This window comes from Salvelinus fontinalis, chromosome 12 (genome assembly GCF_029448725.1).
Source record: "Salvelinus fontinalis isolate EN_2023a chromosome 12, ASM2944872v1, whole genome shotgun sequence".
NCBI lineage: Eukaryota > Metazoa > Chordata > Actinopteri > Salmoniformes > Salmonidae > Salvelinus > Salvelinus fontinalis.
Window position 1 is genome coordinate 25,885,088 of NC_074676.1, and position 17,180 is coordinate 25,902,267.

At 42.4% G+C, this 17,180-nt stretch overlaps 1 protein-coding gene across 3 annotated transcripts in view; it reads left to right on the top strand.

Moving 5' to 3' along the window:
* Positions 1–16,620, top strand: part of LOC129867058 (nuclear receptor ROR-alpha A-like) — a 288,589-nt gene extending 271,969 nt beyond the window's left edge. For all 3 annotated transcript variants that reach the window (XM_055940198.1, XM_055940199.1, XM_055940200.1), the window contains 5 exons: positions 1,035–1,167; positions 4,848–4,955; positions 5,967–6,077; positions 9,707–9,819; positions 10,230–16,620. In XM_055940198.1, coding sequence (XP_055796173.1) covers positions 1,035–1,167; positions 4,848–4,955; positions 5,967–6,077; positions 9,707–9,819; positions 10,230–10,394 — 630 coding nt within the window. In that variant the 3' untranslated portion in view covers positions 10,395–16,620. The remainder of the gene's footprint in view (positions 1–1,034; positions 1,168–4,847; positions 4,956–5,966; positions 6,078–9,706; positions 9,820–10,229) is intronic.
* The last annotated feature ends 560 nt before the right edge of the window (positions 16,621–17,180 follow it).

Sequence of the window (17,180 nt, forward strand, 5' to 3'; positions counted from 1 at the left end):
AGCATCCCTGTGTAATGCTTTCAACACCTTGGAAGGGGGATGCAGCTCAATATTAGGAAGGTGCTCTTAATGTTTTGTACACTCAGTGTATATACAGGTATATTAAGTAGAAATCGTGCACTCATATTGAATTTTAAATGCCCGTTATTTTAAACAAAGTGCCCTTTAATATAGACCATATGGAAAATTCAATAAATCAGGTTTTTCATATGAATGAAGACTTGCTAAATGACAAAATTTCCCTCTGTGACTTCTAGGAAGATTTTCCCAAACATTTCTCCACGTTTTCACCATCATTGTATTTTGTTGGTTTGACAAAGTCCTTTCTGAAGATTATTTATTTCATGTGATTAGTGATACATTTTAAGGTGCAAAAAATCTGTCCCTCATTTTAAGGTCAACCCTGTTACAGTATGTAAACTGAACTCTTGTACAACTATTCCTTTTTAAATACAGTATTTTTTCAAAATAAACATTGAAGATCTGATAGTCAAATCATAGTTTAAAAGCAGGTGAGCTGGTTCTACTCTTTTTTGACATTTTCTGGTGTTTTGTGGTGGAAAACGGAGCAGTTCGAGCAGAACAAGGCAGTTAACCCACTGTTCCCCAGGCCCTGAGCAAGGCAGTTAACCCACTGTTCCCCGGTAGGCCATCATTGTAAATAAGAATTGACTAGCCTAGTTAAACAAAGGTTAAAATAAAAAAGAACACGTCAAACCTGTTACCCATAGATAGACAGGCTAGAAATGTTTTAACAATTGAAAATATTTTTTGAAGCGTTCAATTACACCTCCCTGTTGCACACAACAAGCTTCCATTCCCCTTTATTTGACACTCAATAGGCACTAACTGTAGTCATTTCTTTTATTTAACCTCTTAAGATGGGAAAACAACATGGTTTTTTATTACGTTAAACATGTGCTCTTCAAGTTACACTACCCAAAAGGGAGTCATTTTGTGGAACGACCCAACTAGCTAATTCCATCCCATCCTTTTCTACACCAGATAAGCCTTTTCTCTCTCATCCCCCCTAGCCCCGGGAGGTCATGTGGCAGCTGTGTGCTATCAAAATCACAGAGGCCATCCAATACGTGGTGGAGTTTGCCAAGCGCATCGATGGCTTCATGGAGCTGTGTCAGAACGATCAGATAGTGCTTCTGAAAGCAGGTATGACAGCCCGTCAACACGGCCCACTGCCGTCTCTCTCCCACATCCCCCTTCACCCCCCTCAGGCGTTGTCACAAGGGCATAGCTGACCTGACTATACAAAGCCTCCCTCACATACTGACTGTGTGTGTCACAGAGCCAGGAGGCTCCACCCTGCTTGCTTTCTCCCTCTGTTCCTATGTCCCTCTGTCCCTCTGTTCCACAGCTCATCTGTGTCTCTTTCCTTCTGTGTCTCTGTCCCTCTATGTCTCTGTCTCTCTGCTCATTACAGAATAACAGTATTCAGGCGTATAGGCATTAAAGGGACTACAGTGTTGCTGAGCTGAGACACAAGCTATCATGAAGGCTGCCTCCTCTCTCTGCTCTGCCGTTGATGATATCTGCCCAAACTAATAGCTTCTCAATGCACACAAACAAAAACACACACACATACGTACACAAAGAAATAAACAAACCCATCCGCCTCCCATGGGTATTTATCTCAGTTTTCCCTGGGTTTTTATTAGCATTAGCATTGCCAATATTAATAAGGAAATGGTGACAGAGATCTCTTGTCTAACGTGTCATTTTAAACCAGTGCCATCTCATAAAGTGCAGTAATGTTTTCTATTACACATCTTTTACCCTCCAATCCAGTCCCACACAGCAGAGCCGTATAGAGATGGCCCTGAACGAACTTTATCTGACTCTTTGTAAACTGGAAACCACACACCCTGAGGCTGCATTCATCGTAGCTGGGGATTTTAACAAGGCTAATCTGAAATCAAAACTCCCTAAATTCTATCAGCATATCGATTGTGCTACCAGGGCTGGTAAAACCTTGGATCATTGTTATACTAACTTCCGCGACGCATATAAGGCCCCCCCCCCCCCCCGCCCTCCTTTCGGAAAAGCTGACCACGTCTCCATTTTGTTGCTTCCAGCCCACAAACAGAAACTAAAACAACAAGCTCCCTCGCTCAGGTCTGTTCAACGCTGGTCCGACCAATCTGATTCCACGCTTCAAGACTGCTTCGATCACGCGGATTGGAATATGTTCCGCATTGCGTCCAACAACAACATTGACAAATATGCTGATTCGGTGAGCGAGTTCATTAGAAAGTGCATTGACGATGTCGTACACACAGCAACGATTAAAACATTCCCAAACCAGAAACCGTGGATTGACGGCAGCATTCGCGTGAAACTGAAAGCGCGAACCACTGCTTTTAACCAGGGCAAGGTGACCGGAAACATGACCGAATACAAACAGTGTAGCTATTCTCTCCGCAAGGCAATCAAACAAGCTAAGTCCCAGTACAGAGACAAAATAGAGTCGCAATTCAACAGCTCAGGCACAAGAGGTATGTGGCAGGGTCTACAGTCAATCACGGATTACAAAAAGAAAACCAGCCCCGTCGCGGACCAGGATGTCTTGCTCCCAGACAGGCTAAATAACTTTTTTGCTCGCTTTGAGGACAATACAGTGCCACTGACATGGCCCGCTACCAAAACCTGCGGGCTCTCCTTCACTGCAGCCGAGGTGAGTAAAACATTTAAACGTGTTAACCCTCGCAAGGCTGCAGGCCCAGACGGCATTCCCAGCCGCGTCCTCAGAGCATGCGCAGACCAGCTGGCTGGTGTGTTTACGGACATATTCAATCAATCCTTATCCCAGTCTGCTGTTCCCACATGCTTCAAGAGGGCCACCATTGTTCCTGTTCCCAAGAAAGCTAAGGTAACTGAGCTAAACGACTACCGCCCTGTAGCACTCACTTCCGTCATCATGAAGTGCTTTGAGAGACTAGTCAAGGACCATATCACCTCCACCCTACCGGACACCCTAGACCCACTCCAATTTGCTTACCGACCCAATAGGTCCACAGACGACGCAATCGCAACCACACTGCACACTGCCCTAACCCATCTGGACAAGAGGAATACCTATGTGAGAATGCTGTTCATCGACTACAGCTCAGCATTTAACACCATAGTACCCTCCAAACTCGTCATCAAGCTCGAGACCCTGGGTTTCGACCCCGCCCTGTGCAACTGGGTCCTGGACTTCCTGACGGGCCGCCCCCAGGTGGTGAGGGTAGGTAACAACATCTCCACCCCGCTGATCCTCAACACTGGGGCCCCACAAGGGTGCGTTCTGAGCCCTCTCCTGTACTCCCTGTTCACCCACGACTGCGTGGCCATGTACGCCTCCAACTCAATCATCAAGTTTGCGGATGACACTACAGTGGTAGGCTTGATTACCAACAACGACGAGACGGCCTACAGGGAGGAGGTGAGGGCCCTCGGAGTGTGGTGTCAGGAAAATAACCTCACACTCAACGTCAACAAAACAAAGGAGATGATTGTGGACTTCAGGAAACAGCAGAGGGAGCACCCCCCTATCCACATCGACGGGTCAGTAGTGGAGAAGGTGGAAAGTTTTAAGTTCCTCAGCGTACACATCACGGACAAACTGAATTGGTCCACCCACACAGACAGCGTTGTGAAGAAGGCGCAGAAGCGCCTCTTTAACCTCAGGAGGCTGAAGAAATTCGGCTTGTCACCAAAAACACTCACAAACTTCTACAGATGCACAATCGAGAGCATCCTGTCGGGCTGTATCACCGCCTGGTACGGCAACTGCTCCGCCCACAACCGTAAGGCTCTCCAGAGGGTAGTGAGGTCTGCACAACGCATCACCGGGGGCAAACTACCTGCCCTCCAGGACACCTACACCACCCAATGTCACAGGAAGGCCATAAAGATCATCAAGGACAACAACCACCCAAGCCACTGCCTGTTCACCCCGCTATCATCCAGAAGGCGAGGTCAGTACAGGTGCATCAAAGCAGGGACCGAGAGACTGAAAAACAGCTTCTATCTCAAGGCCATCAGACTGTTAAACAGCCACCACTAACATTTAGCGGCCGCTGCCAACATACTGACTCAACTCCAGCCACTTTAATAATGGGAATTGATGGAAATTATGTAAAAATGTACCACTAGCCACTTTAAACAATGCCACTTAATGTAATGTTTACATACCCTACATTACTCATCTCATATGTATATGTATATACTGTACTCTATATCATCTACTGCATCTTGCCATCTTTATGTAATACATGTATCACTAGCCACTTTAAACTATGCCACTTTATGTTTACATACCCTACATTACTCATCTCATATGTATATACCGTACTCTATACCATCTACTGCATCTTGCCTATGCCGTTCTGTACCATCACTCATTCATATATCTTTATGTACATATTCTTTATCCCTTTACACTTGTGTGTATAAGGTAGTAGTTGTGGAATTGTTAGGTTAGATTACTTGTTGGTTATTACTGCATTGTCGGAACTAGAAGCACAAGCATTTCGCTACACTCGCATTAACATCTGCTAACCATGTGTATGTGACAAATAAAAATTGATTTGATTTGATTACAGCATTGTGTTTCACTATCCTTTTTTATTGGGGTTACAATTTTCAGTATATAAGTGTAATGTTATTACTCGTTCCAGTCTTTTATGTCATGGGTTTCTGTTTAAAAGGAATCAGAGGTATAACACACAAATGAAGGAGGAAAAACGATCAAATATTGCATATAGTGATGCAAGACTGGCAACTCTAACTGGATCTGTGGAAGAGAAGGACCCAGATTTAGCATTATGGTATTTCTGTCTCCTCTGCAGGCTCTTTGGAGGTTGTGTTTGTGAGAATGTGCCGTGCCTTCGACTCTCAAAACAACACAGTCTATTTCGATGGAAAGTATGCTGGGCCCGATGTGTTTAAGTCATTAGGTAAGTGCTGCATGTGTCCAATGCTGTGCACGTCTGTGCGTGTGTGTGCGCAAGTGTGTCTGCAAATGTGAGCTTGTGTGTGTGTAGCACTTATTTGCACAAGCTTGCATTGCTTTATAAACAGACAAAGTTGTAATGAGAGCCAGGAAGCTAACACTGAGAACTCATCCCTGCCTCACCTGGCTCTCTCCTCTCCCCAGTGGATACATATGGCGGAATAACGTTCTTACTGAATCACTGCTGCTCCATATAACTCCTGTTAGGCTGCAATAAATAAAGCCAGATTGAATGCCCTTTGGGAGAGTTAAATCAAAACCATCATTGAAAGTCAGCCATAGAATATCTCAGGTGGAAGCAAATAGCATTTGCTTTTGAATGCCATGACATTACTAAGACTCTCTACAGTGCATTCTCCCGTGCATCCAAATGCCTTTGGAGGAAATTAATGTGTCCTAGCAGCGGTGTGAAAGCATAGTGTGAATGCATAAACCGGTCTGTCTGTGTGTGTGTTGTGCATGCACGTTCGTGCATGTGTGCAAGACTGAAGAGGAACAATGCTGTGCTATTCAGTGTCTTGAATGTGGCTTCCCTAACAAGCATTCCAGTGTCCTCAGTCAGTCAGTCAGACAGACAGTGCTCCAGAATGGAGAGGCTCGGGGCCGGAACAGGGGAGGCAGCAGAGTGATGGGGCTCCAGAGTTGCACTGGCATTAGCCTGTCTCTCACAATCCCCAATAATTGATCTAACTAAAAGACTCATTTGTGACCTCATTCCAGGTTGCGTAATTTCACGCAACTGCCAGAATGGGACTAGTCGGGGAGGGAAAAGTCAGTAAAAGCATTGCTTGTTCCGCCTCAGACGCTCCCCTGTGCTGTCAGTGCACTGCACCTCTCCCCTCTCTGCCTGTGTGCCTCTCTCCCAATAAAGATCAAGAGTGTGACTTGCTCTTTGGTCTGCCTCACCCTCATCCCCAACCCTCTGTCTCTGTGTCTGTGTCCTTTGCTGTGGCAGGCTGTGACGACTTGATCAGCTCCGTCTTCGAGTTTGGGAAGAACTTGTGTTCTATGCACCTGTCTGAGGATGAGATCGCCCTGTTCTCCGCGTTCGTGTTGATGTCTGCAGGTAGGTGTCGTTCGCAGTACAAGAAATTACAGATTTGCAGATACACACTGCAGGGTCTCTTATGTACCGTCTTGCCCTGAAACTACTCCAAACAGCATTCCATTGAACACCATCCATCCAGCATGTCCCTCAATTAGACACAGAAGGTAGAAATCAGTATAACTGATTACTGAGTGTTGCTGAGTACAACATACACTGAGTTGACAAAACATTAAGGACACCTGCTCTTTCCATGCCATAGACTGACCAGGTGAATCCAGATGAAAGTTACGATCCCTTTTTGTTTGTTAAATCCACTTAAATCGGTGTAGATGAAGGGGGGAGACAGGTTAAAGAATGATTTTTAAACATTGTGCCATTCAGAGGGAAAGATTTAAGTGTCTTTGAAAGGGGTATGGTAGTAGGTGCCAGTCACACCGGTTTGTGTCAAGAACTGCAACGCAGTTTCCCTTGCACATCAAGAATGATCCACCAGCCAAAAGACATCCAGCCAACTAGACACAACTGTGGGAAGCATTGGAGTCAATATGGGCCAGCATCCTTGTGGAACGCATTCGACACCTTGTAGAGCCCATGCCCTGACCAGGGCAAAAGTGGGTGCAACTCAATATAAAATAAAATAATAATGTTGTTTTTCAACGGGTGCCGAATACAACAGGTGTAGATCTTACCGTGAAATACTTACTTACAAGCCCTTAACCAACAATGCAGTTTGAAGAAAAAACTTTTTTTTACTTTAGTAAATATTTAGTAAATATGTAAATAAATAAATAAATATTATTTAGTAAATATGTAACACAATAAAATAACAATAACAAGGCTATATACCGGGAATACCGGTACCGAGTCAATGTGTGGGGATACAGGTTAGTCGAGGTAATTGACTATTAATTAATTAATTAATTTGTACATGTAGGTAGGGGTAAAGTAGAGAATGAACAGCGAGTAGCAGCAGTGTAAAAACAAGGGGCGGTGTCAATGTAAATAGTCCGAATAGCCATTTGATTAATTGCTCAGCAGTCTTATGGCTTGGGGGTAGAAGCTGTTAAGGGGCCTTTTGGACCTAGACTTGGTGCTCTGGTACCGCGTGCCATGCAGTAGCAGAGAGAACAGTCTATGACTTGGGTGACTGGGGTCTTTGACAGTTTTTTGGGCCTTCCTCTGACACCGCCTAGTATAGAGGTCCTGGATGGCAGGAATGTTGGCCCCAGTGATGTATTGAGCCGTACGCACTACCTTTTGTAGCGCCTTACGGTCGAATGCCGAGCAGTTGCCAATTTTTTGGACCATGATAGTTTGTTGGTGATGTGGACACCAAGGAACCTCAAGCTCTCAACCCACTCCACGACAGCCGCGGCGATGTGAATGGGGGCCCGTTTGACCCTCCTTTTCTTGTAGTCCATGATCAGCACATTGAGGGAGAGGTTGTTGTCCTGGCACCACACTACCAGGTCTCTGACCACCTCCCTATACAGTGCCTTGCAAAAGTATTCATCCCCCTTGGGGTTGTTCCTATTTTGTTAAATTACCTGTAATTAGATTTTTATTTGGATTTCATGTAATGGACATACACAAAATAGTCCAAATTGGTGAAGAGAAATAAAAACAATAACTTCTTTCAAAGAATTCTATAAAATGAAAAATGAAAAGTGGTGCGTGCATATGTATTCACCCCCTTTGCCATGAAGCCCCTAAATAAGATCTGTTGCAACCAATTACCTTCAGAAGTCACGTAATTAGTTTGATTGCACACAGGTGGAGTTTAAGTGTCACATGAACAGTATATATACACCTGTTCTGAAAGGCCCCAGAGTCTGCACCACTAAGCAATGGGCACCATGAAGACCAAGGAGCTCTCCAAACAGGTCAGGGATAAAGTTGTGGAGAAGTACAGATCAGGGTTTGGTTATAAAAAAAATATCAGAAACTTTGAACATCCCACGGAGCACCATTAAATACATTATTAAAAAATGGAAAGAATATGGCACCACAACAAAGCTGCCACGTGAGGGCTGCCCACCAGGCAAAGAGGGCATTAATCAGAGAAGCAACAAAGAGACCAAAGATAACCCTGAAGGAGCTGCAAAGCTCCACAGTGGAGATTGGAATATCTGTCCATAGGACCACTTTAAGCCGTACACTCCACAGAGCTGGGCTTTACGGAAGAGTGACCAGAGAAAAGCCATTGCTTAAAGAAAAAAATAAGCAAACACGTTTGGTGTTCGCCAAAAGGCATGTGGGAGACTCCCCAAACATATAGAAGAAGGTACTCTGGTCAGATGAGACAGAAATGTAGCTTTTTGGACATCAAGGAAAACGCTATGTCTGGCCCAAACCCAACACCTCTCTTCACCCCGAGAACACTCGTCCCCACAGTGAAGCATGGTGGTGGCAGCATCATGCTGTGATGATGTTTTTCATCGGCAGGGACTGGGAAACTGGTCAGAATTGAAGGAATGATGGATAGCGGTAAATACAGGGAAATTCTTGAGGGAAGCCTGTTTCAGTCGTCCAGAGATTTGAGACTGGGACGGAGGTTCACCTTCCAGCAGGACAATGACACTAACGTTTCTTTAGCAGTATGCTTAGAGTGTTTTAAGGGGAAACATTAAATGTCTTGGAATGGCCTAGTCAAAGCCCAGACCTCAATCCAATTGAGAATCTGTGGTATGACTTAAAGATTGCCGTACACCAGCGGAACCCATCCAACTTGAAGGAGCTGGAGCAGTTTTGCCTTGAAGAATGGGCAAAAATCCCAGTGGCTAGATGTGCCAAGCTTACAGAGACATACCCCAAGAGACTTGCAGCTGTAATTGCTGCAAAAGTTGGCTCTACAAAGTATTGACTTTGGGGGGGTGAATAGTTAGGCACGCTCATGTCTTCTGTTTTTTTCGTATTATTTCTTGTTTTCTTTTACAATAAAAAGGATTTTGCATCTTCAAAGTGATAGGCATATTGTGTAAATCAATGATACAAACCCCCCAAGAAATACATTTGAATTCCAGGTTGTAAGGCAACAGAATAGGAAAAATGCCAAGAGGGGTGAATACTTTCTCAAGCCACTGTAGACTGTCTCATCGTTGTCGGTGATCAGGCCTACCACGTTGTTTTTGTCAGCAAACTTAATGAAGGTGTTGGTTGTGCTTGGCCACGCAGTCGTGGGTGAACATGGAGTACAGGTGGGGACTAAGCACACACCCCTGAGGGGCCTCCTTGTTGAGGATCAGCGTGGCAGATGTGTTGTCGCCTACTCTTACTAGCTGGGCGCGACCCGTCAGGACGTCCAGGATCCAATTGCAGAGGGAGGTGTTTAGTCCCAGGGTCCTTAGCTTAGTGATGAGCTTTGTGTGGAATGCTGAGCTGTAGTCAATGAACAGCATTCTTGCATAGGTGTTCCTTTTGTCCTGGTGGAAAAGGGCAGTGTGGCGTGCAATTGAGATTGCATCATCTGTTGATCTGTTGGGGCGGTATGCGAATTGGAGTGAGTCTAGGGTTTCTGGGATAATGGTGTTGATGTGAGCCATTCGGAAGGTGTTCCTAATGTTTGGTACACTCAGTGTATTCATCCACTGTAGATTCTGTAAACATTGCAGTGCTGATAATGAGTGTGTTTCTTCTTCTCTGTGTAGACCGGTCCTGGCTCCAGGAGAAGGTGAAGGTGGAGAAACTCCAGCAGAAGATCCAGCTGGCACTGCAGCATGTCCTGCAGAAGAACCACAGAGAGGATGGCATACTCACCAAGGTACACCTCACACCCATACACCTACTCTAACTATATCTGTCATCTATAAGGGACACTATAAAGACCTGAACTCAGCTGGATTATCGAAACCTCTCCTGAACTCTGAAAAAATTGTTTACAGTGATCCATTATTGTATGAAAATCAAGCAGTAGATTTCATGGTTGGCAGCATACACAATCTAAACTAAGTTCATATTTTTGAGCAGAGATGAGAAGATATGTAACAATGGCATGCAAGCTCCATAAGAAGTGTCAAGATTTCCCCTGCTTGAGTGCCTGTACCAATATTTACCAGTCTGTTTGCCCCTGTGTGAAAGTGAATTTAGAGATGTTTTTCTTCAGCGTATCCCCATGTCCTTGCCTTACTGTGAATCTAAATAACAGCCTGTCTCTTTTCTTTTCTCACACAGTTGATATGCAAAGTGTCAACACTGCGAGCGCTGTGCAGCAGGCATACAGAGAAGCTGACGGCTTTCAAAGCAATATACCCAGACATTGTGCGTTCCCACTTTCCCCCGTTATACAAGGAGCTCTTCGGATCGGACTTTGAGCAGTCCATGCCCATTGACGGGTAGCCAGTAGCCTTGCCAGGTGCTAGTGTGGCCACGCGGGGTATGTCATAGGGAGCATGAATCTGAGACACTTTAACGGTGCCCTGCACAAACCAGGACGGACGGCACGCTGCACACTTTTCTTTATTTTTCTTTCTTGAGGGGAGGGTTGGGGGGGGTTTGATTCTGTCTGTTTATTTCACTGGGTTTAGTTGTCTCCGTTTAGAACCCAGGTGGGACTCTAAGCCCAGGGGCCTTGAAGAAAAGTTGGAGACAATGCTTTCTCTTTGGATGAACTTGACCCTCTCATGCACATCATTCCAGCATGTTCCCAGGATGTCTCACACTGGTTAGCACTCATTGATTTGACTAAAGATCATTTATTGTATGGAGAAAATTATTGAATATGCCTGTGCACATGCCTAACCTAAAATTCTCCTCAGCAACCAACGATCTGGCTCTCCACTTCTCCTCTGGAGCTTCAATGTCCCATGTCTTATTGCATTGGAATACAGTTTCAATCTAACCTCTATCATATACACCAACGAAGATAGCTGCCAGGGCATGTTTATCCTCCATTAATCCTTGGTAAAGCTTCTGTGAGAATCACAAATGGAAATTCATTGCTGCTAATGTGCATGTCCTGGTCAAGTTCAGCCCCTGTTCTCTTGTGTTTAGTTGTATGTTTGGAATGCAGTGTTTAGAATGAGAACTCGCAGCGACTTTGAGAGGGGCTCCTTCAGTGAGAGGCAATGTAAACGGCACCTCTCTATGGACAATCATCTAAAAAGAAAAGTAGAATTCTGGTAATTCTAGTCAAAACGCAATGATTTTAGCTGTCAGACTCCATCCACCATGGTTGCTTAGTGAAATCATGTAAGGCCATCTGCTATTAATCCTTGTGTGGACAGATACCCTGGAGAAACATAGGGCACCGCCACAACGATAAGGGTCCATTCCACCTGTTTTATAATGTACTACAGGGTATACGTATAAGTACTTACAATACAGAAAAAAGTAATGTTTATAGATTCTATTTTAAATATAATGTATGATATTAGTAGTTAGACAATTCTTAATTGTTGAATTGATAAGGCACTTTTATTTGCACCTTTCTTTAATTTAAGACTTGTATATTACCTAGTGATGTGTTGCATGTGCACAAGAAATACCAGTTGAACCATGGTCACAGAGGCTTGTCCTGAGAGCTGCAGACAATGCTGTTCTGGGTTTGTTTTGGCTAGTTTGACTTTGGCTGTGAGATTGCTAGGATGGTATGTTCTGGAGAGGCAGGCAAGTCACATTCACTCCATCACCTATTAGTTTAACACCCCCGACACACATGCATGCACTCTCAAACAAAAGCACACATGCACAATAAACCTGGGCTGAATTGCTCATTCTGAAGATGTTTCTGCTCAATCCAACATCTCCATCTAGTGGAAAGTAGAGACACAGAAGGCCATGTGATAGAGAACTTTTGAAATACAGTACAATGCCGATTAGAGAGTGGTCCACACAGGCCTCTGACCATCTGTTGATCCTTCTGTTTACCCTTACACGTTAGTGTGTTTGTGTTATCAGTGTGGAGGAGTGACTGTGACTGCCTCTTCCCCAAGGCCTCAGCCAAGCTATGCCATTTGTTATGGGACAGAAAAGGAAAGGGGGAAGAAGGAGATGTAATATTCAAAGCCTTGTCTGGTAGTAAAGCTTCTATTTTTGTAACATGTAGAGTGAATTAAACTCAAAGAGAGGGGGAGAGAAAGAGAAGTCAGGTAGTACTTACTATATTCCCGCAATAATTAGAGAAGCTGTTTGTATGACTAGTAGAGAAACATGACAATGGTAGAACAAGTGCTATTTTCAGAATGCTTTGTTGTTGTGGTTTTGTTGCGTGTGTCTTTCTTGTCAGTGTGGTAGAGAAGTGGTAGAACACCCCCTGGATGTGCCATATAGTAGTTGTTGCTCCTGCTTTGCCGTTTACATGTCCATAATATAGAATGCATTGTTCTGACATTCCAGAAAAGTCCGTGGTGGCTTGTAGTGAATTCCCATTTGATCCTGATACCCCTTTAGATAACCCATAACAGCATGGGTGCAGTTTAGACACAACCCTCACCATAGTGTTATTTTATTTTTTTGCACACGATCATTCCTCTGCCGTGAAACTTGTACAAGACAGAGAATCTTGTGCTGTCACCCCTCAGGGAAGAGTTATTTTACGCTTTCTGTTTGAAATTTGATCTCTTGTGTTGTTGGTCCTCATTAGGTTTAGTTTATGTTTTGTTCAGGGATGTTCAATATTAAGTGGTTAAGAAGAACATGTGAAATTCATTACTGAGTAGTATTTTCCATTGCTGATGTAAAGTACTTAAGGGGCTGTTGGCTAAGCACCAGAACTAAAAGTAAAGCTCATAACAAAAACAAACGTGATTTTTTCCATGTTTACAGTCAGTTTTCCCATTGGCCATACAGAATAGTTATTATTTTATCTACACTATATTTCTATTGGATACAATTCCAATGATAACGTTCTTTGTGTGGACTTCAATGTCACTAGGGCCATTGTCACAAACGTATTATTATGATTACCCTCTGTGTTAGATAAACCAAAAATATACTTACGCAATATAAAATCTCTTCTTTAGGCTGTATTAATGCTGTGCTTAAATAAGGGCCTGGGTGACCACCAGTAGCCTCTACTCCCAACCAGTGAAACCCAGTCTGTTTCAACCAATGAAACCCAGTCTGTCTCAAACAGTGATTGACAATCCAGGTGATAGCGGGCCTGCCCTGTGGCCCAGTGAGAGAGACATGGAAGCTCAGGGAGGTAACATACAGACAGACAGACAGACAGACCGGGGAAGCAGGTCTCTTTCCTCTGGACATAATGTATGCGTAGCGTATGCTTTGATATTTCATTCATTTATGAGCTTCTCATACTCTTTGACGGCTCTCGATTTATTATATGAGGCAGGTTAACTTTTTCGTAGCACATTGGACATGCAGTACTGTACCTTCTTTTCACTAAGTCAGTCAAACCTTTACTTTTTCTACGCTTGCCCCCTAGCATATTCTCAGCCAATAACTATTTGGTAGCTGTGTGTAAGTAACTATTATAGGTTTCTGCCAGGTAGCCACTGGAGTGGAATCCCATTTCCTGAAACACAGATGTCATTCTCTGTCTCCTGAATTATAGGTCTGTTCCCTGTGTTGTTATGGCCTCCTTCTAAGCTGTGTTTGTGTACAGTTTGATAGCAATAATGATTTGACAATGGGAAATGATCAGAGGCATTGTGTCTGTCACCGTTTCAACAAACATCTCTGCACCCACATGGCGTGGAGGGATACATCATCCTGCATGCTTTCATTTTAGACATATTTAGCAAAGGATTGCTGCTGAGTCTGCTAGTCTATCAATGTGAATAACACCTTATGGTCCTTCTGTCTCTGCTCTCTGTGTCACTTGTGTAAACAAGCAATAGTGTGTGTGTGTGTATGTGTGTTTGTGTACTCATTGTGTGCATAAGATAAACCCCAGACAAGGCTTTATTAAACTAAGAGGAAAAGGGTTATGTGAATGAGGAGTCTGGTAGGTCTTGGCTTTCCCTGGATTCGGTAACACAGAGATTGTTCCATCCCGTATAGGGTTTAAGTGTTATAAGCATGACATAATACCTCTTTACAATTTATAGTCCTTCAAAGCGCACTGGAGCAAATTACTAACCACTCAGTCTCATGATGTGTTCAGTGCAGAGTAATTGGTAGAAAAAGAGACAAGTTGACAGGGAACAACACACCATCCTGCATGTCATACATGTTATCTTGAGATGATTTGACTGCCTAGGAATCATGGGACTCCTATTTATTTGCCATAGAATATAGATTGTAAAGGTATGTGTGATGTCATGCTTACAACTGTGCTGTATTGAAGTGTTACCCAGATCTATCAGTCAGTTGAATTGCATTTTAACAATACTCTCATTTTCCAAAGCACAGCTAATACAGTTTTAAGATAAAAAAACAAAAACATTTTAGAATATAGTAAAAATGGAAAATTGAGAAAAAAAACTTCTAGCCATAATCGAATGTCAAGCAATAATATGTGGTGCATTATTTTAATTTTGTGCATAGGCTTTGGACATCTGCATGTAAATACACCTTTTATTTATCACTTTTGTTTTAATTTGTGTTATTTGGTTCTGGTTGTTATATTGTTTAATCAGTATATTTGATTGGTTCTGTTCCCAGATGGAGGATAAAACCTCATATGGCCTGTAAACTGTATATCTTCATTTCTCTTTCTCTCTCTCTTTCCCTCATTCTCAGCTTTTAATCCACAATATTTAATGTTATTATTGATCACATGTATAAAGGTAACTTTGTAACTTCTGTCTTTATAGGTAAGGAGAAAATACTGCTACTAAGGCCTACAAATATTTATATGTTTATCAAATACACCATGCTGTACAATTTCTCTGATTTTAGTATGCTTCTCTCCTTTAGGATTAGATTGATAGTGGTAGGGTGTGCCAACATTTATTTTGTGTTATCTTGATGTGTGGTGCTAGGTAAGTTCATTTTGTGGACAAAGTCTTGATTCCTAGACTTGGCCACCCTATTAGTCCATTAATTTCATAAAGTATTGGTGCATTATTGATATTAGGACAATAAATAATCATGGTAATGATAATGATTATGATAGTGGTAAATTTACTTCAAAACCCAGCCAGTACAGTACCTGTATCAGTGTGCTAGTCCTGGGATAAGGCTCTTATTTCCTTCTCACTTAAAGATTATTATCAAAACCAGTATCTACTAATGAACAGGTTATTATTTAAGGTTGCTCTTCTGATTTCTGAAAGAAAAGGCTAAAACAGCAGTATTGTTTTTCTTTGTTCTGATTGTAAAAAAACACTTGCTGAGGCTGTAGCTGGTCATATTTGCAAATGCGGAGTATTTACCTCTTTAAGCTGTGTAGTACTTTACTCTACATAGGAAAGTACTGTGCTATTGTCCATTTAAAACAGCCATTTTATGGCTTCCTTATTTCAAAGTTAGTCTGCCCTGAAACAGTGTTTTTCTTTTAGACCAGTTTAGACCTTTGGCACCACCGTTGTGTTATTAGAAAAAATGTACATGAAAAAGATCACCGTTAGAGGTTAGACATTTTTTGTAACCTTTTTTTTCTTCTTTTCACTCAGTAGCAAATATCAGCCAGAATGTGCTTGCAATAATACACAATGTACTACACTGAGTGCCTCTCAGTGTTACAGGATGCATAAATGGTATTCAATTGTTATTGTTTTTGTTTTCCAAACATGTACTCAGCTGACAATGTATTTGCACGTAGGTTAACTTTGTCACCTATGTGTTACTACATTTTTCATATTCTGTCTTTATAAATTACACATTTTCTTGTTGATTTAAGGCACCATGTTAGATATTCAGATTATATAAATACGTTTCTCCCTCTTGTCTGAGTAGCATAACTGGGTAGGATGTAGTAATGTAAAATTGTCAAATCGATGAAGTACATTCTGGCTGACAATATTGCATAAAAGATGACCTGCTGATCCAGGTTCTGGATTTTACAAAAAAAATGGACAATCCACGTTGATGTTTTTCACATCGTTTTGTGATCATAAAATGATGATTTCTTTATTGAGAACAGATAATTGACTAATGCATTGTATTTCAAATATTCATATGTGTATGCAAAAGATGCATACAACACATCTGAGTTTCTTTAATGTTCTGTGTTTAATGTGAGCTCAAGGGGTTAGGGTAACTTAATATGATGGCTCGGTGTGGGTGGGATATTTCTCCTTGTGAAAGCAGTATGAACTGTAGAAAGCAGAAACCGGTGTGTGGTTGTCACAAATTTTTAAGTCACATGTTTGCTACTTATGATGGGAACAGATGATCATGTACCTTTTTATCCAGCTCTTTTGAATTCTCTTTAGCAGGTAGTCTATTCACAAAAGTAGTTTTGCTCCTTCTTGTCTGATTCTTAAATATGGAAATAAGTATTTTGATTCATTTTGTACATACAGGTGTAAAGAAAAATAAGAAATGTAATGTTGTCTTTTAAATACTTTCCATTCTAATATGAATGTTGTTATATTGTACTTAGAAACTGTACCTTTAATATTACCTTTATTAAAAGTGCATTGGACACATCGATTTTAGATGTGCTTTATGTGCTGTTATCCCATAATAAAATTTACCGCTTGTAATGGGCTCTTAATTTCTGGTTGTCTCTCTATTGTCTGTCTCCTTTTATACAATACACTACATCAGAGCTCTCCAAACCTGTTCCTGGAGTGCTACCCTCCTGTAGGTTTTCAATCTTACCCCAGTTGTAACTAACCGGATTCAGTTTATCAACCAGCTATATTAGAATCTGGTGCGCTAGATTAGGGTTGGAGCAAAAACACTACAGGACGGTAGCTCTCCAGGAACAGGGTTGGAGAGCCCTGCGACTACACAGATACAGTGCCTTCAGAAAGTATTCACAACCCTTGACTTTTGTTGTTGTAACGATCGTCGTCATATTCCTCCTACTCGGATGAGGAGGAGCATGGATCAGACCAACACGCAGCGAGGTATGTGGACATAATGATTTATTAGACAAAAACGACGAAAACACGAAATAACACTTTAGAAATACAAAATAACAAAACAAACTAAACAGACCTAAACTTACGAACTTACATGAAACGAAGAACACACGAACAGGAACAGACAAGCCGAAACAGTCCCGTGTGGTAACATGTACTGACACGGAAGACAACCACCCACAACAAA